The following is a 23,002-nucleotide window of genomic DNA, read 5'->3' as shown; positions in this document are numbered from 1 at the left end:
ATCAAAATGAACGTAAATCTAAAGTAAAATTGGTACTAGAACAATAGAGGAGTCTTCAGTGCTGAATGTGTCTACTGTAGTTTCTCATGGTGAATTACTCCTCCCAGTGATAAATGTGTGATGTGCTCCAGTGGGCCTGGAGTATCTTTCTCCTTCGGCTGATTTGCATGCCAGGCCCAGCAAACCAGGCTTTAGTAGGAGTTTATTGCTCAGAACAGGGACTATCACCAAGCGTGCCTCACGTCTCGTTCCCTTTCTCTCCCTGCAAGTATTCCTCACGTTTCTCTTTTGCTCCCTTCTCCAGTTCTCTAACTGCAAGTGTCTCTCCTCCTCCTTCTCTGCAGGTATCCCTTACATGTATCTTTCACGCACCCTGTAGGCTTCCCATCGTATTTCGCATTTGTTCTCTTTCTGGGAGTGACCTTTGTGCTGCTCCCTTGCTCTGCATTCCTTCATAATGGCTAAGCTGGCAGGCTTGCTCATTTGTCTGCAAGGCATACCCATCTTGCTGGTGGGGGCCAGTGTGTTGAGGTCCTTGCCTCCAGACTGCCAGGTGTTCCTCTTCAGGGGTGTTCCGCCGAAAGGCCTGCAGGATCCCACATTGAGGTACGTGTGCCAACAGTACCATGGCAAGCCACGCTTCCTCACTCTCTTTGACCCAATCGACCACATTCCTATCTACTCCGCATACATCTTCCAGAAGTCGGATGGCCTCAAGACGATGGACGCCCCCTGGATGTTCGAACCACAGGTACGCGCAAGGCCTTTTCTCGCGCTTGTGTTCACGCCTTCATTGAGTTTATACCCTCTGTGCTTCAGTTCTGCCGTGAAATTCATAAATCCGTGTAATTTTATTTGCACGTATACGTGAGATGTTTTATGATGCTACTTTACACTTTAACCCAGGGTGTCATGGGTAGCACTTTGCCACATGGTGTACCAAGCTGCTGTATTTCAAACTTCACAATGAGCTGTGTTGCAGAGGGTATCGTGTTGTACCACATTTACTTTACCAGTGACTTTCCTCAGCCTCTGTCATTTTCTGTACTGTATAGAGTAAACTGCAGTTTCCATTATTAAATAATAAATCAGTCAGACAGTCAGTCTATCTATCTATCTATCTATCTATCCAACATCCAGTGGAAGCAGTTCAACACTTGTGTCACTAATAATTATATACCCCTTTAGTTATGCATACATTTAGTCATGCTTTCACCTTCAGCCTTACATTTACAGCACTTTTTTTTTGAACACCTGAAGATTATCTGAGCATGGGTTGTTTTCATTTCCACAGGTTGTCGCTTTTATTATTCCACATTTTTCCATCTGACTGATCAGGTACACTCCCTCACCCAGCTTACTCTATGTGTCACCTCGACCCCATCCCCTAACTCCTACCCCTCTCCCACTGACCTTCATGAATCTTCCTGTGCTCCAGCTATCCTCCATCCTGGAGACAGCAGAGATGCAGCCCTTTGTGCAGGGCTACCATCACCAACTCCTGCATCGGACCCAGGCAGTGCTGGAGGACTATGCCAATGCTGTCGACTTTGAGCGTGGCCAGCTGAATCCCGACGAGCACCATAACAGCCCGGATGACAAGGCTGCCACTTACAGCCTGACCAATGTAGTGCCGGAGGCATCAGGCTTCCGAACCGGACCATGGCAGGAGTACGAGGACAACATTCGCCGGCGACTCAATAACTACTGCAGCGGCGTGTCCTATGTGGTGACGGGCATTACAGTGTCTGGTCGCATGATATGGCAAGATGGCAAGCCTCGCCTGGCAGTGCCAACACTCTTGTGGTCAGCCTACTGCTGCCCAGGCTACGATCACAACGCGCCGTCTGACGTGCACTACATGCTGCCTGCATATGCAGCATATATAGAGAACATGAAGAGCATCCACGGGGTAAAGGAGCTGTCCGTGCGAGAGCTGCAAGACTTCCTCAAGGACGTCACCTTTGTGGACAAAAGCTTCCAGATCTTCGTGGATGATTGTGACTCACCAGCTTAGGCTCCTGTACAGTCGACATCAGGGGCAAACCTATCTTAGGCATACCACAGTCAAATGCTCTCTGTACCTTATTTCTCTGAACCAGAATTATAGTTAATAACTGGTGTAAGCCCACACACAGCAGCACATCTATTCAAAGTAGGAGTACACTCTCCAGATTTGTGTAGCCTGAATCTGTGACCTGTGTTTTTCTTTAACAACAAGGGGAAGAACTGGCCTTTCTTTACCTGTTTCTTTTTCAGCAGCTTGCAATATGAAAATTAAAAAAAAAATGTATTATTTTTGTAGAACTAAAAGATTTTTCCAACTAAACTGCCCATTATGCTACATGTATTATTTGGCTCTTAAATGTTTTATCACTGTCACGTGTGTGAGGGATACAAATATTTGAGACAATCCTCCGTCCACTCATGTCCACTGACTGATAGTCAGTTGCCCCAGTTTCTCATTAATTTTATGTTTCTGCTACTTCAGAGGTAATCATTTTTTAAACCGGAAGATTTAAAGATTAAATCCAGCAGTTATAACATTCATTGCTGGTGATAGTGGGGCCTCGAGCAGAGAAGTCAGTATTCACTTTTTATCAAAGTTATGAAAATTTTTAATTAGATGGACATAAAATACTGTATATAATTAAACCCTAAGGGGGGCACTGTGGCGCAGTGGGTTTGATCAGGTCCTGCTCTTCAGTGGGTCTGGGCTTCAAGTCCTGCTTGGGGTCCCTTGCGAAGGACTGGTGTCCCATCCTCGGTGTGTCCCCTCCAGCCTTACGCCCTGTGTTGCCGGATTAGGCTCCAGCTCCCCGCAACCCCATACGGGACAAGCGGTTTCAGATGATGTGTGTGTGTCTGTAATTAAACACTTATTTTTCAACTGAAAATTGATACCAGACAATACCAAATAAACACAATATTAACAGAAGGAAGATGAGAATCAGACAATCTGTCATGGTAGCGCTGGATGAAGGATGGACTCAAGTGCAGAGTAAAGAGTTGCGAAGTTTAATAAATCCAAATCGTTATCCAAATTCAGGTCGTGGGACAGGCAATCGGCAAACGTCATACAGAGGACAAGACAAAGAGCGTGGTCAAGAACCAAAAGGCGAAGGTCGGTATCGGGCTGGGTTCACGGTAACTGCGTCATACTGGAAACAAGGGAGGCAAAACGAGGTTCCGCACCCTGGCTTCCTCGTTGTCCCTTTTTATGCTCGCTTCCATCAGGAAACGGCAGGTGTCGTCGATGAGTTGGGGGCGCAGGTCGTGACACAATCCTCAAAAGAATTTTACGTAAATTTAGGTAATAGAAAAATCCCAGCAACAATTTTAGAATCCATCCATCTATTCATGCAATTTCAAAAACCACTTGTTCTGGTCAAGGTCACGGTGATCCTGAGCGTATGACAGAAGTACTGGGTGAAGGACCGAGGGTGGTATACCCTGGACGGGACACCAGCCCATCACAAGGTAGCCACACACACAGTCAGTCACATGCAGTCACTCACCTATTAACACACTAAGGCTTTAATGCAAATTAGATTTAATTAAATCATTTGTGGCATACAGAAGCATAGGCCACACCCTCATCCTGGATTATCAGATGATCACCTTAGTGGGAGATGAGGCTCAAGTACAGCTAAAGAATTTAAAGGACTTGATGGGAAAAAAAAGAAGCAACTTGAGTGTGGAACCATGCAGAAGAAAAGTGTAGTTTATGTTTGATTAAGCTGTGGCTATCGCACTGTTTGTTTCAATAAACCCCCAGAAGTCCACTCTGAACCATCTCATGCCCAGTCATTGTCTTAACTCAGCACACAGCTGCATGTTACATAATTAACTTATTATAAGTTTTTTCTATTATGGAGTTTGTAGGATATATGAGGAGGTATTAATATGGAATATTATTGTGCTGTTTTTATACTGAGAGAACATATTGTATTTGTATTTGATGGGCTCCAGGAACTGACTGGAGTAGAGATCATAAGAAATGTTTATATACATTTTCTTTTTTTGATTAACAGAATAGCACTGGGTTACAGCAATACAGAGACAGATTCAATACATAAAAAACATAAATACATCCTCAAAACTCATACAGTATTTGATAGGTGTCATAGATGTGTTCACATATTACTACCTAAGGATCCAAAAAAACTGTCCAGATATTCTGATATTTTACTATCATCATGCAGATTAGACATTAATTATTTTTTGGTCATCAACATATTGCATTTACAGAGGGAACAACAGGTATAGACTGTATCAAAAAAATTCTTTTTCCTCGGCAACATTTGTATATTTTTTATTTCTTAAATGTTTACCATGGTCCATTTTGTTTGCACCTCCACTCCTTATATCGCTTTAGTCAATGCATCCCTTTGGTATTTGTACTTCTGCACAACCTGTCCTCATGAGTGCCTCCACCGGCCTCACAACCACCCTTTTTTCTCTTCACCTTCAGTGCTCTGTCACTCAGCAGGGACACTGGTCACACACTAACTCCTCTGTACCGATAAGGTCCACACCAGCACAGCCTTGCTCTCAGAACCTACCTCCCCAGCGCATTTCTGAAGAACCTTTGTTTCCTCCTGCACCACAGTGATTGATAAAGCCCTACTTTTCATAACCAGGCATCTGCCTAGGTGGAGCAGCAGGTATGTGAGCAGGCAGATAATGCAGGACAGTTTTGAAACCTTTTCAGTGTTAACACTTTGCTTTGGGGTGGGACGGTGTTTATTCGTCTCACATTGCTCAGCTCACATTGTTTCGCACGCACACACTCTGCACAACTACTGGCAAAAGCCACCATAACTCCATCCAATGATTTAACCATTTATACCGCTGGGTCTTTTTCACTGTATCAGTTCAGGTTAAGCATCTTGATCAAGGGTAATAGGAGAGGAGGGGGGATTCAAACCCAAAACTTTTCAATGGGAAGATGACAGCTCCAACTATTAAACAGCCTACTGCCCCCAAAAATGGTGGGAGGAATGATCCAAATGAGTCAGAGCTACTTGCATCCAGTTGTCTGAAAAGACCACCACACACACACTTGTCCCATACAGGGTCACAGGGAACTGGAGCCTACCCAGTAACACAGGGCATAAGGCCAGAGGGGGAGGGGACACACCCAGGACAGGATGGCAGTCCATCACAAGGCACCCCAAGCAGGGCTTGAACCCCAGACCTACCGGACAGTAGGACCATGGTCCAACCCACTGTGCCATCGCACCCCTCCACCAGAGACCACAATATTCATATTGAAGCCATGTCCCACAAACCCCCCTCATCCAGGTGCTGGGGTAGGTACCTCCTGTGTGCGGCCCATCTCCATGTGACCAGAACGAGCCACAGAGTACTTTGCATACACAGTCAGCAAGCCTTAAATTCACTTTGCAGGACAGCGCTGTCATTGTGCTGCATCTCCTTCAGCTGCTCACAGACACTCTTGAACGCTCGCTTTACCGTGTCCCAGATCCCGTGTCCTCCGTCGCACCGGTCACCATGCAGCCCTTGCTAGGCAGCCTGCTTCTCAGTGCAGTGGTGGTCCATGCCACTGTGGTGGAGGACTTCAACCATGTTGAGCGCTGCAAGGACTCACTATACATGGGCACACCACCCCGCGGCATCATTTCTACCACGCTGAAGAAGATCTGCCAGCGCTATGCTGACAAGCCTCGGTACGCAACGCTGTACGACTCAAAGCAGCGTATCCCCATCTACTCAGCTTACACCTTCAAGAAGACAGAGGGGGACCGCCGGGTTGACTACCCCTGGATGTATGAGCCGCAGGTGAAGTATCTTCAGTGGAGATTCAATTGCCTTTCTAAGTGCTTCTCTGAAGACTGCGCTGTAGACGTCACGCTATAGATTTATGACTGATTGTTGTTTTTGCTTTTTAAACGATTTCGCTGCGATACTTTGGTATCCTTTCTCAGTTATTGATAGTTAATTCAGATGTCAGTGCTGGTTCTGTCCCTGTAAATTGCTTTGGAAAAAGGCATCAGATAAAGAAAAAAGAGTAATAGGATGAATGTTGTATTAGATTATATCCAGAAAAGTCATTGTTATTGATGCCCTTGTTTTACTTCACCAACGTATCATGTAAGCTTGAGTATATCAGAACCAGCACTTAACACATCTGAAAAGGCATTTTGTTGAGGGCAAGCAGACAGGCAAAGATATGGTACTGTGCAAAAGTATTAAGCACTTAGACGTTTCACAAAAATATTTGTTTCAGACAGTTATTTAATGTTTTCTGCATTGGTGTCAATGGGAAAGAGCATATTTTAGATTTCCAAGCATTCGTTTTTGCAAAAAGTTACTGTATTACAGTAAGGGTTTTATATGTTGTTGAAGAAAGTAAAATAGTAATAAACCATTTAGCTGATGCTTTTCTCCAATGCAACTTACAATTATTACAATCAGTTACCCATTTATACAGCAGGGTAATAGTACCAGAGCAATTTAGGGTAAGTAGCTTGCAGAAGGGTACTACAGCCCAAGGTGGGGATTGAACCTGCAACCTTTAGGTCTAAAGGCAGGCACGCTAACCACCACACAACCAGCTGTGCCGAAGAAAGAACTTGGGGTGTTGGTATGGCACACTGATTAAGTGAGGCAGAAACAGCTGTATAGAGGCAATAAAATTGGGCGAGGGACAAAAGTACTGAAAATATGAGGTTTTGTCAAATGTAGCAGTTTAATTCACAGATCTTACACCATGGCAAGAGTGAGTATAGCAACAAGACACAAGGTGGTCATCCTCGGGACAAGCGTTTGTTGATGACGGATGGTTACTGAGCTTTGTAGGAAGTTTATTAATTAAGATAATAAATATATTATTACTATATATAATAATAATTAATAAAAATCATTATTTTGGAATCATTATCACTTTACAGCTTTTTTCTCCAAGTGCCTAAAACTTTTGCACAGTACTGTACATGTATACAGTGTCTTTATAACCAGAAAGATATGAGCAGAACCTGAAAATGTATCTTTGATCATTTCTCAGTTTCCATCCTGTACTTGCATTTTTTTGTCAAATTACTCCAGATCCTTTGTCCTTCTATAAGCTGTGAATGATTTTTTTATCCATGGCACGGTTCACTGACCCACCGCTCCCTGCACTGCTCCTGCTCTTTGTCCCTCAGCTCGCAGAAATTGATGGGGACGGGAACATGCAACCCTTCCCGCAGGGATATCTCCACATGAAGTTCGAGGACAGCCAGGCAGTCCTGGAGGACTACTCCAATGTTGTCATGTACGAACGTGGCCACCTGAACCCAGACCAGCACCAGTCCGATCCCCATGACAGAGCTGCTACCTACACGCTGACCAACGTGGTGCCCCAAGTCCGTGAGTTCAACATCGGCCCATGGAGGGAACACGAGGAGCGCATCCGTATCCGGCTCAATAACTACTGCCGCGGGGTGGCCTTCATCGTCACCGGAGTTACCACGGCAGGACACATGATCCGTCGGCATAACCAGGACCGAGTGGCAATCCCTGAGGAAATGTGGTCAGCCTACTGCTGTACCGAGTACGACCGCAATGCTCCTCATGATGTCCGCATATTCTTCCCCTCTCACGCAGCCCTGGCCAAGAATGCCAAGGAACAGAACGCCGTCCATGAGCTCTCAGTGCAGGACCTAGAGATCTACCTGAAGAACAAAATGGCAGTGGACCAGAACCTCCAGATCTTCTATGACAATTGCATCTCCCCCTCCCCTCTTCCACAGTACCTGCACCACACCATTTGAGGGAGTGCTCCAAACTGGCCCTTGCATTGCCCCGAAATTAGTTTTAATGCCTTTTGAAGCTCTTCTTCCTCCCTATTTAGCCAGCATGATATTTTAAACATTGTTTTGCTTTAGTGTGATGGAAATATCTTACTTTAAAATTGTCACATCTCCCAAGCTGTAAACATGGCATGACTTTGGTGCAGAAAAGAATTAAAACTTTTTTCTTTTCCGGAATAATAGTTTATAACAAGTTACCTGTATCCAGATATAGATGTAAGGCCACAATGTATGTCTAGAATACAAATGATGTGATGTCATCAACAAGACAATGTGCCAGTAAAGATGGAGTAAATAAAACAGAATGTACAATTAAATTATGATTCATTTAATTTCTTTTACTTGAAAAGAAACAGTCGTTTCAGAAATTCTGTTACTGAAAACGTCCCTGTTTCAGTTTTTACTGAATTCAGCAAAATTTTAACAGTAGTTTTTCATGCAGGTGCACAAGGAGGAGGGTATCACAATTCATAAACACACACAACAAACCACAAACCCACTTTGAGCTGGGCTGTGTGTGAAGATCTGACATTGATCCATAAGCCTGCTCTCTACTTCGCTTTCATAGCGGAGAGGAAATCTCTTATTGCACCGTGAAGGGCAAAGGGATTTAACGAGGGTGCATAATTAGCTTAAACGTCTTTTACAAACATTATAAATTAAAACTGAAAAACATTACTGAAGTCTTTTCTCCTTCAATTTGACTGCGACCTCAATTTGCATGTTTCATTTTTTTGCTTTCACTGATACTCTGGGTGAGCAAATGTTATCAGGTGTTCCTTTTGTCGGTAGCAGGAGGAGGGCTGTTGGGTTCATATCTTTTCCATTCAAACGACATGTGATCAGCAGTAGTGGCTGTGCAGCGCCTGAGCTGTTTCGCGTTGCACTCCACCAGCAAGCTGCATCACTGAGGGACACTAAGGCTCTGTGTCTTTGGATTACACTGGAAACAAGGTACTGCTACACCACTAATAAACTACATCAGTGCACTGCATCACCGACAGGTACATCCCTATCATGCTGGACCACTGGTTTAACAGTACTATCATGTACTACACATTTATTCATTTCGCAGATGCTTTTCTCCAGAACAACTTCCAGTGAACTCCATGTAGTGTTACCAGGCCACACACCTTATTGACCAAGGTGACTTACACTGCTAGATACACTACTTACACTGGGTCACTCATCCATACATCAGTGGAACACACACACACTCTCTGGGTGAACCTGAACAACATGTCTTTGGACAATGGGAGGAAACCCACACAGACACAGGGAGAACACATAAACTCCACACTGACCAAGCCAGAATTGAACCCATGTCCTCTCACACCACCCAGATGCTCTGAGAGAGCAGTGCTACTCACTGTGCCACCCACCACTAACCATTATACCACTACCAAGCTTCACTTGTGCTATACTAGTGCTCTACAGTAAACTGCATCACTGTGCAACATCACCAGCAAGCTTCTTTCACCCATCTGGTTACCCTCACTTGCTCATGTGACACATTTTCCTGCTGGATGTCTTAAACTATTCCCAACTGCACTGAGTGAGCTTCATCAGCGTATAGGACACAGGACAGCTGGGAGTGTAGTGGTTAGAGCTGCTGTTGCATTTGAACCTGAAGGTCGCAGGTTCAGATCACGCCTCTAGCTGTAGTACCCTTGAGCAAGTTACTTACCCTAAGTTGCTTTAGAAAATATACTCAGCTGCATGAAGGAAGGGGGTGCAGTGGCACAACAGGTTTGGCTGGGTCTTGCACCCTGGTGGGTCTGGGGTTCAAGTCCTGCTTGGGGTGCCTTGTGAGAGACTAGCACCCTGTTCTGGGTATGTCCCCTCCAGCCCCATGCCCTGTGTTGCCAGGTTGGGCTCTGGCTTGCCACAACTCTACTTGGAACAAGTGGTTTTAGTGTGTGTGTGTGTGTGTGTGTGTGTGTGTGTGTGTGTGTATGTATGAAAGGATAAATAATTGTAAGTAGCTTTAGAGAAAAGTGTCAGGTGAATGCAATGGATCCTCCTGTGTTTCCCAGCAGAGGGCAGAATAAACCCTTTCTTTACATGCATTTTTTTTCCCCCTTATGCTTTTTCTCCAAAGTAATTTAAATTTGCATTTATTCGCTTAGCTGAAACTTTTTTCTCAAAAATGGTTAACTCATTCATGCAGCTAGGCAAACTCCACACAGACTGAGCTGGGCTCAAACTCACAGCCTCCCACACCACCCAGGTGCTATGAGAAAAGAGCACTACTCGCCGTGCCACTATGCCACCAACGCTAGTAAAAAAATAACCACATGTTTACAAGCACTGCTGGAACACTGCGTATCAGTTAATTCTTCAATTCTTTGTGTATAACTACAGTATTAATGGATCCAGGTCACTGTAGGGCCACTCTAATACGAGCACAACCGAGCCAAAAGGCCAAGGGAGTTTCAGATTAGTGTTACAAAATGTGGTGATCCACTCCATCATAATTTCACTGAAGTTCTCATTGCTAAGGAAATATGGAAGCAGGTGACACAGCGATTAAGGACACAGTGGTCTCCATGTCCTTCACCTGCACACGTGTGTGTGGCATTATATGTGTCTTGTGAAGGCAAGCTGAGTTCATGTGGGGTATGAGGGGTACTATCTGTGTGGGGTCATGTGGACGCAAGATCCCGTTTGCAGCCTACAAGTTGTACCTTCACCTGCCTTCTACCCCACCCCCATCCCCGTTTGTTTGGGGTCATACTGCAATCTGATTTCCCCACACTCACTCCCATGGGGGTCACCACCCCTCCTGGTGGAGCTCAACGCGTGCTCTGCTGCACGTACCCATCTCTACACAGTTTTTCTTTGGCGTACGTACAAGCTGGCTCAGACAGAGTAAACAACTCCACACGCTTACACACAGGCTGGCCGAGGCAAACAGCTCCACAGACGCAGGCACGTGCACACAATGCACAACCACGGTGTCAGATGCACGCATACATGCAGTAGCATTAGAACAAAAATGAAGGTGCATAGGAAGCATGCAAGTATTTCTTCTAAAAATTAGGAGAATTACACTGTGTACCTCACACACACACACACACAGTCTGAAACTGCTCAGCCCGAGTGGGGTCGCAGCAAGCCAGAGCCTAACCGAGCAACACAGGGTGCAAGGCTGGAAGGGGAGGGACAGACCTAGGGGGGGACACGAGTCCACCACAGGGCACCCCAAGCAAGTCTCAAACCCCAGAGCAGGCCTTGAACCCCAGTGCAAGCCCCGGGCAAAATCCGCTGCGCTACCGCGCCCCCTACTGTGCACCTCTTGCCATGGTACTGTGGTATTGTATTTAGCGAGCTGAAGCAGCCTGCAGTTCCGCATCCAGCCACTAGTTAGCAGTAAAACGTACCCAAAGAGAAGAGGAGTGCGAAGCACCGTTGAATCATTTTTTTTATTTCAACACCAAAACAAAAATTTAAACATGACTACAGCAATAAAGAACAAAACTGTGAAAAGGCATGTATATAACTCTAATCACATTGTTGGTCAGGGTTAAATTCACGCATATTCCAAACAAGTTATACAATTCAATATAGCCTAATAAGATTTCAGTGGTTCATTTTGTAAAGTTTTAACATATATTGTTTCAATTCAGTTTTCAGAAGAGTAAGGTTTATCATTTGACCATATTTGCCAAAACTTATACGCAGGTTTACGAAAAAGCACATTTTTTGATTAATGCCGTTTCACTTAAACACAAGGAAAACATCTTATGTGAGAAATTCACATTTACTGTCAGGTGTATTGACAGTAAATTAACGCATAATTAAATTTCTTCTCAGAAATATGGATACCATTTAATGATGGGTCATGTGAAGCATTAAATTATATAGCTCACGCCTCTTGTTTTTGAGCGCAATCCAGAATATGAATATCGCATATCACGCTACTCATGCCATGGCATAAAATCAATGAATCGACTGTTTTAAACGAGCACAGCTTAGCGGATATATTTTATTTTCAGTGATTTAAGCTTTAATTTCAGCGTGGCTTGAAGTTAATAAAAATGCTGTTCCCGCCATCAGTTTGTCGCTGCCTCAATAAGGAGATAAACGGGCGATTATCTTTCAAAGTTTTGTGCGGGGATCGGCGACAGACACCCCCCCCCCCCCTTCCCCAAGTCGTCGTCCCCCCCCCCCCCCCCCCCGCGATCGCGCAGTGGCACGAGGTGCTCTTTTCTCCTCGCGCCGAGTCGGACCGAGACACGTGCCGGAACGATCAATATTCACGCCAAGTGTTTTAAAAATGCAGCTCCTCTTCGCGAATGTCTTCAGGTACAGGTGAGGCTGACTGCAACCCGGCGTTGACGGCTGAAGTCGCGTGTCGGCGCAGGTGGGAAGTGATTTATTGATCGGCGTCAGTACGGCTGTTCTGGTAACGGGACAGGGCTGAAAAAGAGCTGTAAATGACCGGAGACGTCTGCAAGTAGCGGGTTGTCAGGCGTGGTGTGGTGTCGGTGAGTGATCTGGAGATATTATGGGGATTTAAAAAAAAAAAAAAAAAAATCATTATGATAAATGTGACCATGTATCATGAAGGCATGAGATGTAATTGTGCAGTCATTGCGATGTTCAGTGCTCCACAGCAGCCATTCCTGCAAGTTTCAATGATGTTCAAAATACACCTCACATCAATACACATGAAAAAAAAACAAAAAAAAAAAAAAAAAACCACAGGATTTTGATTATGATTCATTGGGGGAACTTTAACTTCTGCTTCAGAATGTGTGTTATGCAGAGCATGTTTTGGATCAGTCTGATTTTAAATGCTCTTTGAAAGAGAAACTTTAGGTTTTTCATCAGTTGTGTTTTTCTGCGTTTTGGCACAAAGTTTTGCTACCCTACCACAGAAAGGTGCACCCAACACTTTTCTGACCGACTTCTCTTTGCTTGGCTGTTTCGAAGCAGTTCTGAAGGTTAGAATTCATTTTGAAGTAACTCGCCTTGGGCAAACGTGTCAGCGGAATGAATAAATTGTGTGGTTGTGGTTAAGCACTTTGATCACACAGCCAAAAAAAATCGAATACGCTAGATATATGCCACGTACCCCCATAAGAAGCTGCGTCTTGAGTGTCCACAGAGTACAGGTCCATGGCCACTCTGGGTTGTGCACTTGATAAGGTTTAAGGCAGTCTTCCAATAACCGTGCAATAAACTGCTGCTCTATAGGTCTGCATTGTCATATAGTTGGTCTAAGACCTGACGATGAGCCTCTTTACATTGCTGTTTGATGAGAATCATTCTACCCATGAGAAAAACACGAAAACCCTAAGAAAGTGTAGGCAAAGCACTAAGCTTCCAAGGTCCCTCAGCAGGATGTCACGTCACTTGTAGTCCGTGTTGATCAATGACTTTTGATATCTGGCAGCATCGGTGTTTCCTGTATGTGGAAAGGTATTCAGCAAGTACAAAGGTATTAGCAGCATCCTGTCAGCCAGTCTCCTGCGCAGGCTAACCAAGCTGACTGCCCAGGCTGGCTCTCCTCACAGTGTGATCTGTGTGGAACTCTCTACACCAAGCTTGCCAAGTTCACCCCTGGGGGTAGTCCAGCACAGAAATAGAGGACGGGAGGTGAGAAGGTAAATAAAAAATTGGCGGTTAGTACAGAAAACTGCCCTTTTACCTTTTAGTTTCAGCCAAGTTCCTTGTTTAGTCACACAGTGGCCTACAGTCTTGGGTTGCATTAGTGCATATACCATTCTCTGAGATTATCTCTGCATGGTAGTGTGCAGAACAGAAATAAAAATCATTGCCCCGTTCATGTGACCATGCATCGAGCACGCAGCATGCCTTTCTATGATTATATAGGACCGTAGTAAATTACCATGCATGTATCATCAATGTGTGTGACTCTCATGTATGTGACTTCCTGACCTGGGCACGAAATTTGATTTTAGAAATGTGCAGGACGTATAGGAACTAAATGCAGACATACGTTGTCATAGGACTTGTTGCTGTGCTGCTGATTGTGCTGGAGTGGACTCGCTCAGGAATGCCTTCAGTTCTGAAGCCTGTCTGCGACCCACGTGTCCTGGACCGCTTCATCAGGGAGGCTCAAGATACAGAAGTTGCCATGGTGAGGTTATGCCTAAGCTCCGTTATTGCCAGAGCACTTGACTGCAGTTGAATTTACATGCAATAAATCTCATCTGCCTTCTTGTCACAGCAGGCCTGCAGAAGAGAGTGTGCTCTGTCTCTGTCACTCACTGTTCCTCTGACAAGTGTTGACTTTGTTGCCTGGGATAAGAAAAATGTAAGTCAGCTCCTGCCAGAATATTTGAAAAGGGCCCTGATGTTGCATTGGTCATATGTGATAATCCATAGATGTGTATGCCATTTACTGTGGTGTATCCATAGGTCCAGGAGCAAGCTCAGGAGGTCCAGTCAGGTCTGTGGTTGCTGGGCAAGGCCATTGATGTGGTCCGGGCTTCGGTCTCAAACACAGCACTGCAAAGTATGCTGGATAACAGCTACAGTAACATACACAGCATCAGACAAGTGATTCGCACCCTTAACATACAGGTAAGCTGTGGGCAAGGCCTAGCTGGTCAATGGAGTAGACAAGGCATTTTGAACAAGTTGGCATACAGGGAATCTCAGGATGTGATCACAGTATAGAGAGTAATAGTTACAGTATGTGAAAGTGACATTCCTCATGCCTATTCAGCCTTAGTAAATGAATCTCTGCTAGAAAAAATGGTAGCAGATTATGAGAAGAAAGTTGCAGAGGCTGTGAAACTGTAATTCATGTTTATACATTTAGCTGATGCTTTTCTCCAAAGCAATGTGCAGTGTTAAGATACTTCCAGTTATTTACTCATTTATGCAGCTGGGTGGGGGGGGTGTGGTGGCACAGCAGGTTTGGCTCAGGACTGCTCTCTGGGGCATCTGGGGTTCGAGCCTTGCTTGGGGTGCCTTGCGGTGGACTGGCGTCCTGTCCGGGGTGCGTCCCCTCCCCCTCCAACCTTGTGCCCCATGTTGCCGTGACCTCACTCGGGACATGGGGTTGTACCCATTGCGTGCATAACTGGGTAATTTTCACTGGAGCAATCCGGGGTAAGTACCTTGCTCAAGGGTGCTACACCTGAAGGTGGGAATTGAATCTGTGACCCTTGGGTCCAAAGGCAGTAGCTCTATCCACTACACTACCAGCTGTCTGCCTGCAGTTAATACAGTCTCTGCCCACCTAACTTCAGGGTTAAGACCCAAAGTGCTGGTGGTAACTGCTCTTGTCTGCTACCCATACGATTGTTGGACATTCCCTCTCCTATGGATGGAAACATTTTACTTAGACAGTTGGGACATGGAAAAATACAGCTATTTTAATATAGAATGTTGAAATAACACATTACATATTGTGCCAGAGTTGTAAAATGAATTTAAAAGACTAAAATTTCAGTGGCACACAGGCACATGGCCACACACACATAGTTTGTATTGTACTGATGAAGGACAGGAGTCATTGCGCTGCGAAGCTCAGGCTGTTGTTGATGTGGTTGCCGCCAAAAGATCCTGTCTTGTGTTCCCTTATGTTCTTGTTGCACTATTTGTATTGTGTCTGTAATAAAAAATCTCCATAATTCCACCCCATATCTCACACCTGATCGCTCCCCAAATCCTGCATACCCAGTGTGTCACGATATTTTAAAATAAAATGGAATAATTTCTTTCCTTTATCCATGACATCATTTGATGCAGAACATACACAATATACAGTATTTGAGTATAATAAAATATATTATTGCAGTACCCACTATTATTTTGACTGCAGTTTTGTTTTCTGCCTACCAAAAATACCAAAAACTAGGAAAACTTACCATCTTTATTTAACATTAGGTATGCATTAATGGCAAATAATGTGCAATTGCAAATAATTAATAAAAATTGCTATTTATTCCTCATACAGATGTAAACAATGCCAATGCACAAGCCGTGCTGCATGCGTGGAGTCCCGTATTATTATTAGGTCATGGTTTGATACAAGGTGTAATTTTAATGAAAATGTGTCTATGAGCACAGTTCCTAAAGTGATCATTAGTGAACATGGTCCAAAGATGCATGGTCTAATGCAAAGATGCATGTCTATGTATAATAATGCATATGCGATGATTACCTGATTAGCACCATGATACCATGGTGCTAATCAGGTAATCATTACATATGTGTTATTAATTAGTTGCAGAACTAGGTACTTTACTGTTTAGTGATTGGAGTAATGAATCCCAAGTGAACCTTCTGTTGTACTTGTCGCATTCTTTTTTTAAATGCCCAGCTGTTGTATTACATATGTTGTAAAATTTGCTGTTTCAAACTATCAGCTGAGCCATAGATGCAGGAAGGGGAGAAATGGGAGGTAAGATACTCCCCCAGTGTTCAACAAGCCTGATTTTTCTCCTCTGTATTTTTGCACAACTCCATTGAGGACCATCGCTAATATTTTCGGTCCTCCGAACGCATTCTTACCCCACCAGGCTGAACATATGAAATACACGGTACAATCTGTACCTTCTGAGGTGTATCGGCTTGAGTCTTATCCCAGAAAGGTGTCCCAGACTATTACGCGATGACTGTAGACACCTGGCAACCCACTTGCGGAACTGGCTTACAGACGAAGGACGCGCTTAGGATACTTTGCGTTTACATTTGTTCGTTTTGCAGATGTTTTTCTCCAAAGCGACGTACATCTCAGAGTTCACGCTATGAGAAAAATGTGCCTGGTGCCCACAGAGGGGCCCACGCTGAGCAAACGACTGGAGCCACGTTAGCTATTAACAGACATGTCCACTAACCCCGCTACTCCATGCTGTTTGCTGAGTGGGCTACCAGTCAGCCTTCTTCTCAGTACTGTGTGCATTTCCAGGACCTTAGCGTTCACGGTCCACGTCTGGAACCGAGCGATAACGTGTGATTTATTCTGCCGCTGACTCTCTCTAAATCCAGTGTCCTCCTTGTCCCCAGGACTGGTCCCCTTCCCCTACTGAGTCAGCCAGTTTGGACACCCGGCAGGTATCATCCACACCCGAACTCTTCCGTGTCCAAACCAACTTCCTGAGGGGCAAAGTTCGCCTACTTCTGTCCCACGCACCAGCGTGCCACAGGAGCAGCAGCTGACCGGACCTGCAAGGTGTAGGAAGGGTTCTGATTACAGCAAACAATCCAGGGGAGAGGACACGGTGTACTGAACCTCACCATTATTACCTCGTATAACAAAACGGATCAAAGCCATAACTCGAAGGGGCGGGGGGACACGTCCCCTTGTGCTCCAGCAAGCCTGCATCTGACTATTGCACTACCTTCTATTGTAATTTTTTTGTTAACTGAATGGATTCCATCCACAGTTGACAATCCAGCCAAAACTGGAGGAAGCCAGAGACCAAACTCCCAAAATTCCATCAAACCTCACTTTCCCAAATGCATCTGCCACATCTAGTTGTGGGACATATACACACTACATACAGAGATGTCAGGAAAAAACCTTTTTCATACATGTGTGTCTGCCTTTGTAGTATGTTGTATGAGATTTCTGAAAAATTATTTTTATTTTTGTACATTTCAGTCTCCCTTTCTCATTGTGTAAAAGACTTAAATGTTTATTGATGTGAGTGTCTTTCATGGTCGAAGCCATACCTTTGGTGGATGTGAATAGGTGTGTGTGTGTGTGTCTGCATGTGTATGTGTCGAGTATTAACAAGAGGAATCAGAAGGGTAGAAACGAAGGGGTTAAGAAGCAGAATGTGGGTTCAAAATGTGTCAGATGCCAGTAAGTGCAGTAACCCTGCTGATGTACTAAAGATGTTTTACCTTTTCAGGATAAGTACAGCTACATGACTTCTTGAAATGTCTAAATAATGATGTTCCTTTAGATATGTCTTCTCAGTAGTTGGTTGTGAACAATAATAATTACAGGTAATGGTCTTCCTTAGAAGACAGTGTATGCCTGAGCTATATATCACATCAGCAATTGAGACCCTTCTACGCAATGTGCCACAGAAGGGAAACAAAGTAGGAAAAAAGGAAATGCTGTGTGGAGCAGGCTGTGGGCTTCAGTAGTTATAAACTGAAAAGCAGTGATTGAAATATTCAATGAGAAAGAGAGAATGCATGCAGGAGCCCTGAGAGGCACTGCTTATTCTGAAATGTTATCAGTGAGTGTTCTTTGCATGCACATGAAGGTCCATGTGCTTCTCTGTAAAACTTGTGCAAGAAAGGTAACAAACATTGATCAGTTTGTAGATGAACCCCAAGCCTTTTTCTCAGTAGCTAGAAAGGTCATCCACTTTCACATAAGGCGGCTTACGTTTAATGAAAATGAGTCTGTTTCAGCATTACTTTTTAAATGAGTGTTTTTACAGATGTGCACTTATTTAAGGATATTTATAGTTTAGTTATGGCAGGTTTTATATTACAATAAATACTCAGAAAATTGGACATCTTGTAATTATTCACATATTGCTCCACGTAGCAACATCACTCCTGTTTCCTCTGCAGCATGTTTTCAGCATACCACTTTTTACTTCTATTCATGGTGTTTGTTACCATTGCCCCTTTTCCCAATTACGTTACTTATGTAGCAAATCTTCCAGATATTTTTGTCTTATGTACATGCTCTTAAAAGTCAAGCATATTAAGTTCTATGGAACTAATTCAGTTTAACACTTGGGGGGAAAAAAATGCATTCAATGCATTAAACATAGTCAATGTATTTAACTTAAAAGTGCATAGATCTGTTTAAACTATAGAAAGCTAACTTTCTAATATTTGGTAGTTAATATTAGTGACATATGATTGCACTTTGACAACCACATACTGCATTAAACTGTAACAGACCCTCAACCTAACTCTTCTTGGACTTTCCTGCCATCTAAAGGGCAAATCAGCCACATCTCACCTGACGGTACAGTCTTCCCCATACAACCAGAACTCATAAAGAGAACTGGAACATACAAGAGAATATTCTGCACCCTAAATTTTGTAAAAAGAGCTAAAATAACACTACCATTCATTGTAAAAATGAGCCCTACAGCACAAACATTTAAAGAAAGTTGAAACGGCACAGGAAAGCCTTAACTATTTCAGATCTGAAGTGAAAACACAGAATTCTCTTGCAAGGCAAGAACATTATAAATGTCCAGCTGTGTGACTTCTACTCATTTATAAAAAAATGAGTTACAAAAAAGCAGAATGGGGTTACAAGTGATCACAGTAATTACATTACTAGAACTGTAATGTGAAGTAATGTTCTGATACTCTGGCTTTATCCAAAAATCTGGAATTTAGCAGGTTTAAAAAATAGAGGGGTGAACTTTTTGCTTGGAAACCTGTTATTTTCATTTATATTAATGGTAATGAAGATTTCATTTTACAAGAATGGACCCTACAAGAAAATTTTCATTATGTAAGGGAAGCCTGCATGTATATCACAAGAGTGATGGACTAAGCAAGTTAAAGAATTCACTTACACTTTATTAATGTACTTCTTGCAAAGCCACACCTATCACCCCATCAAAACATAAAAAAAAAATACATCCCAGGAAAAAGCTTCTCATTAGTGTTGGTATTGACCTGTTAATTTTATTAAAGACAGGATCTATGAAAGCTAAATAAACACCAATAAAATTTAGCTACCTAGACTGATTAAATTTTCAAACACTAAAATCCATACTCTGCATCAACATGCATGCATTTATGGCTCATTATATATTAAACTGCATCTAAGGGGGCTAGGGTGAAATTTTCATGAAGCTAAATTAGTTAAACCCTGAAAAACAGTCTCTTGTCTACAAACCAGTTGCAACTTTCTGGTTAAAAATAAACAGAGAAAACATTAAACTGCTCCTAAAGTTAAAAATCCCATAAACATTCAAAAACTTCACTGTGTTACAATCACTCTCTCAAGCATGCAACATCTAACAAAGATCAATGAGAAAAATTAAGACTTCACATCTTACATGTCAAACAGTAAAGGGCATGCAATGCCAGTGTGACAATTCCACATAACGCCACATTTCACCTGTTTATTACTTATTGACAGACAACTGCTGTCCATCCAGAAGAATTTGCATTGGGACTCTTCTTGGTGTATTCATATTTGCAGTAAAGGTTTATCAGTCTGAGGTCAGACAGGCCCAAGCAGTCTCCAGAATAATACCAGCCAGCAAACTCACTGTGGGTAGAACACCTTGATGTGGATGGCAGAGTTGTTACGAGTGCGAGTTAACGTCTCCCCTTCATCAGGGTCCTCAGGCTCCAGGTCATCCACAAGCTCTACAGTGGAGGTATTGGCAGCCAGCTGCAGCGCCCCCTGGCTGCATGCCTGAAGCTGCAAAGCAATATTTATGGCCCGACTGATCGCTAGCCCCAGTCCATGAATACAGATCTCTCTGGGGCCTGGTCCAGCTGAATCCAAGAGCTTCTGGCAGCGTGCCAGCTGGGCACGGAAGTCTGTTTTCATGTTAACGTAGACATCGTTACGGCGTCGAGGCAGCTTCCTGGGCAGCCGTTTGCGCAGGGTGAACTCCACAGGATCCATGTCCATTGCTGAGCCCCCTGCTACACCTGGCAGTGACTGAGACTGTGACAGGGACACAGCACCACAGGACTCTGACATTCTCCTGATGGAATGGGCACATAATGAAATGAAAACACATGAAAAAAGTATTTATCTGAATCAAGGTACAACATTTCAAGAGCTGGACATACACACTACATGCTAAGCTGCTCCTTAGGGTTACAGCATGGCATCACTTGGGACTCAGATCATAAATCAAGTCAAGCTCTTTGCACCTGCTGTCCTAGCTACAATAAAGATTTGTACAAAAACAGAAACATATATAGATAAGTACTCCAGACACTAGGTCAACACTAGAGGACTAAGTAGTTTGGATATGAAAAAGAACTGCATTGAGGTAAATTTGTTTTAAGAGTCGGTAGCATAGCAGTTAAGGATATGCACTCATACCCTGAAAGTTACCATTTCAAGCCACATTTACATTATTCAACACTTTTCTCCAAAGCCGCTAACAATGCTGAATTACTTTCAAGGTGCAAGATTTGTCTCACAGTGCCTCGGTGGTGCAAGAGGACATGGGTTCAATGCCCGCTCAGTCTATGTGGAGTTTGCATGTTCTCCCCATGTCTGCGTGGGTTTCTTCCAGGTGCTCTGGTTTCCTCCCACAGTCCAAAGACATGCTGTTCAGGTTCCCCCATAGTGTGTGAGACAGAGAGTGTGTTCCACTGATGTATGGATGAGTGACCCATTGTAAGCAGTGTATCCAGCAGTGTAAGTCACCTTGGTGAATAAGGTGTGTGGGCTGATAACACTAGTTAGTTGGAAGTCACTTTGGAGAAAAGCATGATGCATCTGCTAAATAAATGTAAATTTGAACCTGGTACGACATACCCTGAAATGCTCTATTAAAACTACCCAGTTGTATAAATGGCTAAATAATTCATATTTTATTATTGACACATTGACTAACACTAAATATGACTCAAAATACTGTCACTTTGAAAACGTGTCAGCTAACCAATACATTCATATGACAAATAGCTCAGGTAGAGTATCACTGTGTCTGAATGTGGAAAAACAGTGGCAGACAGAAAAGCAGGAAACTAGCTGAAGTACAAGAAGAAGTTGCTTCATTCGGTCTGAGCCTACATAAGAGCGAACAAAGTTATCATCGCCTTCACGGACAACTTTGCGCCACAAATTATACTTGACATTTAATTAGCCTTTGGCTAAGAGGCACTATTGGCTTTTCGACCGCCGAGTAACCGCTAACCCGTAGCGTAGGCAGCAGCCATGTCCCCCCCAGTGAGTGAGGTAAGCAAGAGTCAAGTCGGCCAACAAAACCAGCAGGACAAACAAGAAAACGTTGTGTAAGACTTAGCGTTCCACAATATTACGTTTAAACACTCACTTTATCACCTTGCTTCAGATGCTGGTCTTGGTACAGGTATAGGAATTGTAGTATCTCTGTCTCTCACTTTCACTCTAAACCTAAGGCCACCGCAGTGCAGGCTGACTACCGTGACCCGGAAGAAGAAGTGGGAACAGGAAGGGAGGGAAAGAAGAGGGAACAGGAAGGGAGAAGAGGAAGAGGAGGAGCTACACAGAGCGCGGGGACGGCGACGGCGACGGCGACGGCCCTTCCTCTTTGGTCCCACTGTTAGTGCGGAACAGTTACACTTGTCGAATTAAAGCCTATATTTAAATTCTGTGTAAATAATTTCGTCTCGTTGAAAACGACTCCACCAGTCTCAATTAGAGATATTCCAGCCATGTCACTAATAAATAACCCTAGTCGGTTACCTTACTTGAGGAGACTCAAGTCTGTTGGAGTCTGCAGGTCATTCACTGCATCTTGTGCTTCTATTCTGATGTAGTGGATGCAGTCTCCTACCAAAAGTACGTATATGTGTCATTTGTGCAGTAACTTACTGAGTAAGTGCTTTTCATTAGAGTGTGATGTATGGATGAGTGACCCATTTGTAAGTAGTGATCTAGTGGTGTAAGTCACCTTGGGGGAAATAAGGTGTGTGGGTTAGTGACACTACATAGTTTTGTAAGTCACTTTGGAGAAAAGTGTCTGTTAAGTGAATAAATGTAAATGGATGTAAGTTGGGGAAATGGTCTTTCTACAGGTGTTGCCTGCACACTGAATTATTTAATTGGGAAGGCAGGCTCAGTCCTGGATGTTAGACTGGACTCTCTGTAGGAAGTACAGTAGACTACAGACTGAGGACTCTAAAACTCTTGGCATTATGGACAGCAACTGTCACCATCTACATGCTACCATGACTAAGCAGAGGAGTACCTTCAGCAAAAGCCTAGTCCAGTTTTGTTTCTCCAAGCAGTACTTGCTGAGGTTATTCCTACCAACTGCTATTAGCCTGTTTAATGAGTCCTCACTGTCAGGGTGGCGCTGACCTGTCAGTGCTACTTAGTATTTGGCACACTTCTCTCAATGTGATATTTATTCATTCCAGTGTTTTTAGTCTTTTCTTTGTTGTGTGTTTTGCTTCTGTGACCTGAGGAAATTTGCTTTGGAATTAATGGGAGGTACCTTGAAGATTTTCATTCTTCGTATTGATCAATTTATCAATCAATCAATCAATCTATTAGAATACCAAGCTTGATATAATCATTCTGC

The 23,002-nt window shown here is 43.6% G+C and overlaps 4 protein-coding genes across 6 annotated transcripts; 3 read left to right on the top strand and 1 right to left on the bottom strand.

Moving 5' to 3' along the window:
• Positions 1-457: 457 nt before the first annotated feature.
• Positions 458-2,126, top strand: LOC108934190 (endonuclease domain-containing 1 protein-like). The gene is made up of 2 exons (XM_018751718.1): positions 458-751; positions 1,439-2,126. Exons 1-2 carry the CDS (start codon positions 458-460, stop codon positions 2,015-2,017), a joined length of 873 nt encoding a protein of 290 aa, XP_018607234.1. The 3' UTR covers positions 2,018-2,126.
• Positions 2,127-5,435: 3,309 nt separating this feature from the next.
• Positions 5,436-8,101, top strand: LOC108934286 (endonuclease domain-containing 1 protein). Its single transcript, XM_018751874.1, has 2 exons — positions 5,436-5,805; positions 7,170-8,101. The coding sequence occupies exons 1-2, from the start codon at positions 5,518-5,520 to the stop codon at positions 7,776-7,778; spliced, it is 897 nt and encodes a 298-aa protein (XP_018607390.1). The 5' UTR covers positions 5,436-5,517; the 3' UTR covers positions 7,779-8,101.
• Positions 8,102-12,067: 3,966 nt separating this feature from the next.
• Positions 12,068-17,247, top strand: LOC108934275 (erythropoietin-like). 3 transcript variants are annotated; one of them, XM_018751861.1, is made up of 5 exons: positions 12,068-12,131; positions 13,796-13,926; positions 14,020-14,103; positions 14,208-14,372; positions 16,809-17,247. In XM_018751861.1, exons 1-5 carry the CDS (start codon positions 12,116-12,118, stop codon positions 16,959-16,961), a joined length of 549 nt encoding a protein of 182 aa, XP_018607377.1. In that variant the 5' UTR covers positions 12,068-12,115; the 3' UTR covers positions 16,962-17,247. The 3 variants fall into 3 exon arrangements, with proteins under 3 accessions (XP_018607377.1, XP_018607376.1, XP_018607375.1); XM_018751860.1 differs by having other exon boundaries at positions 14,017-14,103; XM_018751859.1 differs by lacking the exon at positions 12,068-12,131 and having other exon boundaries at positions 13,774-13,926; positions 14,017-14,103.
• Positions 17,248-19,295: 2,048 nt separating this feature from the next.
• Positions 19,296-21,878, bottom strand: pop7 (POP7 homolog, ribonuclease P/MRP subunit). Its single transcript, XM_018751848.1, has 2 exons — positions 21,770-21,878; positions 19,296-20,461 (listed from the first exon to the last, which is right to left on the bottom strand). The coding sequence occupies exon 2, from the start codon at positions 20,455-20,457 to the stop codon at positions 20,011-20,013; it is 447 nt and encodes a 148-aa protein (XP_018607364.1). The 5' UTR covers positions 20,458-20,461; positions 21,770-21,878; the 3' UTR covers positions 19,296-20,010.
• Between the last annotated feature and the right edge of the window lie 1,124 nt (positions 21,879-23,002).

This window comes from Scleropages formosus, chromosome 4 (genome assembly GCF_900964775.1).
Source record: "Scleropages formosus chromosome 4, fSclFor1.1, whole genome shotgun sequence".
Lineage (NCBI taxonomy): Eukaryota > Metazoa > Chordata > Actinopteri > Osteoglossiformes > Osteoglossidae > Scleropages > Scleropages formosus.
This window is presented reverse-complemented; position numbering and strand designations above follow the sequence as displayed.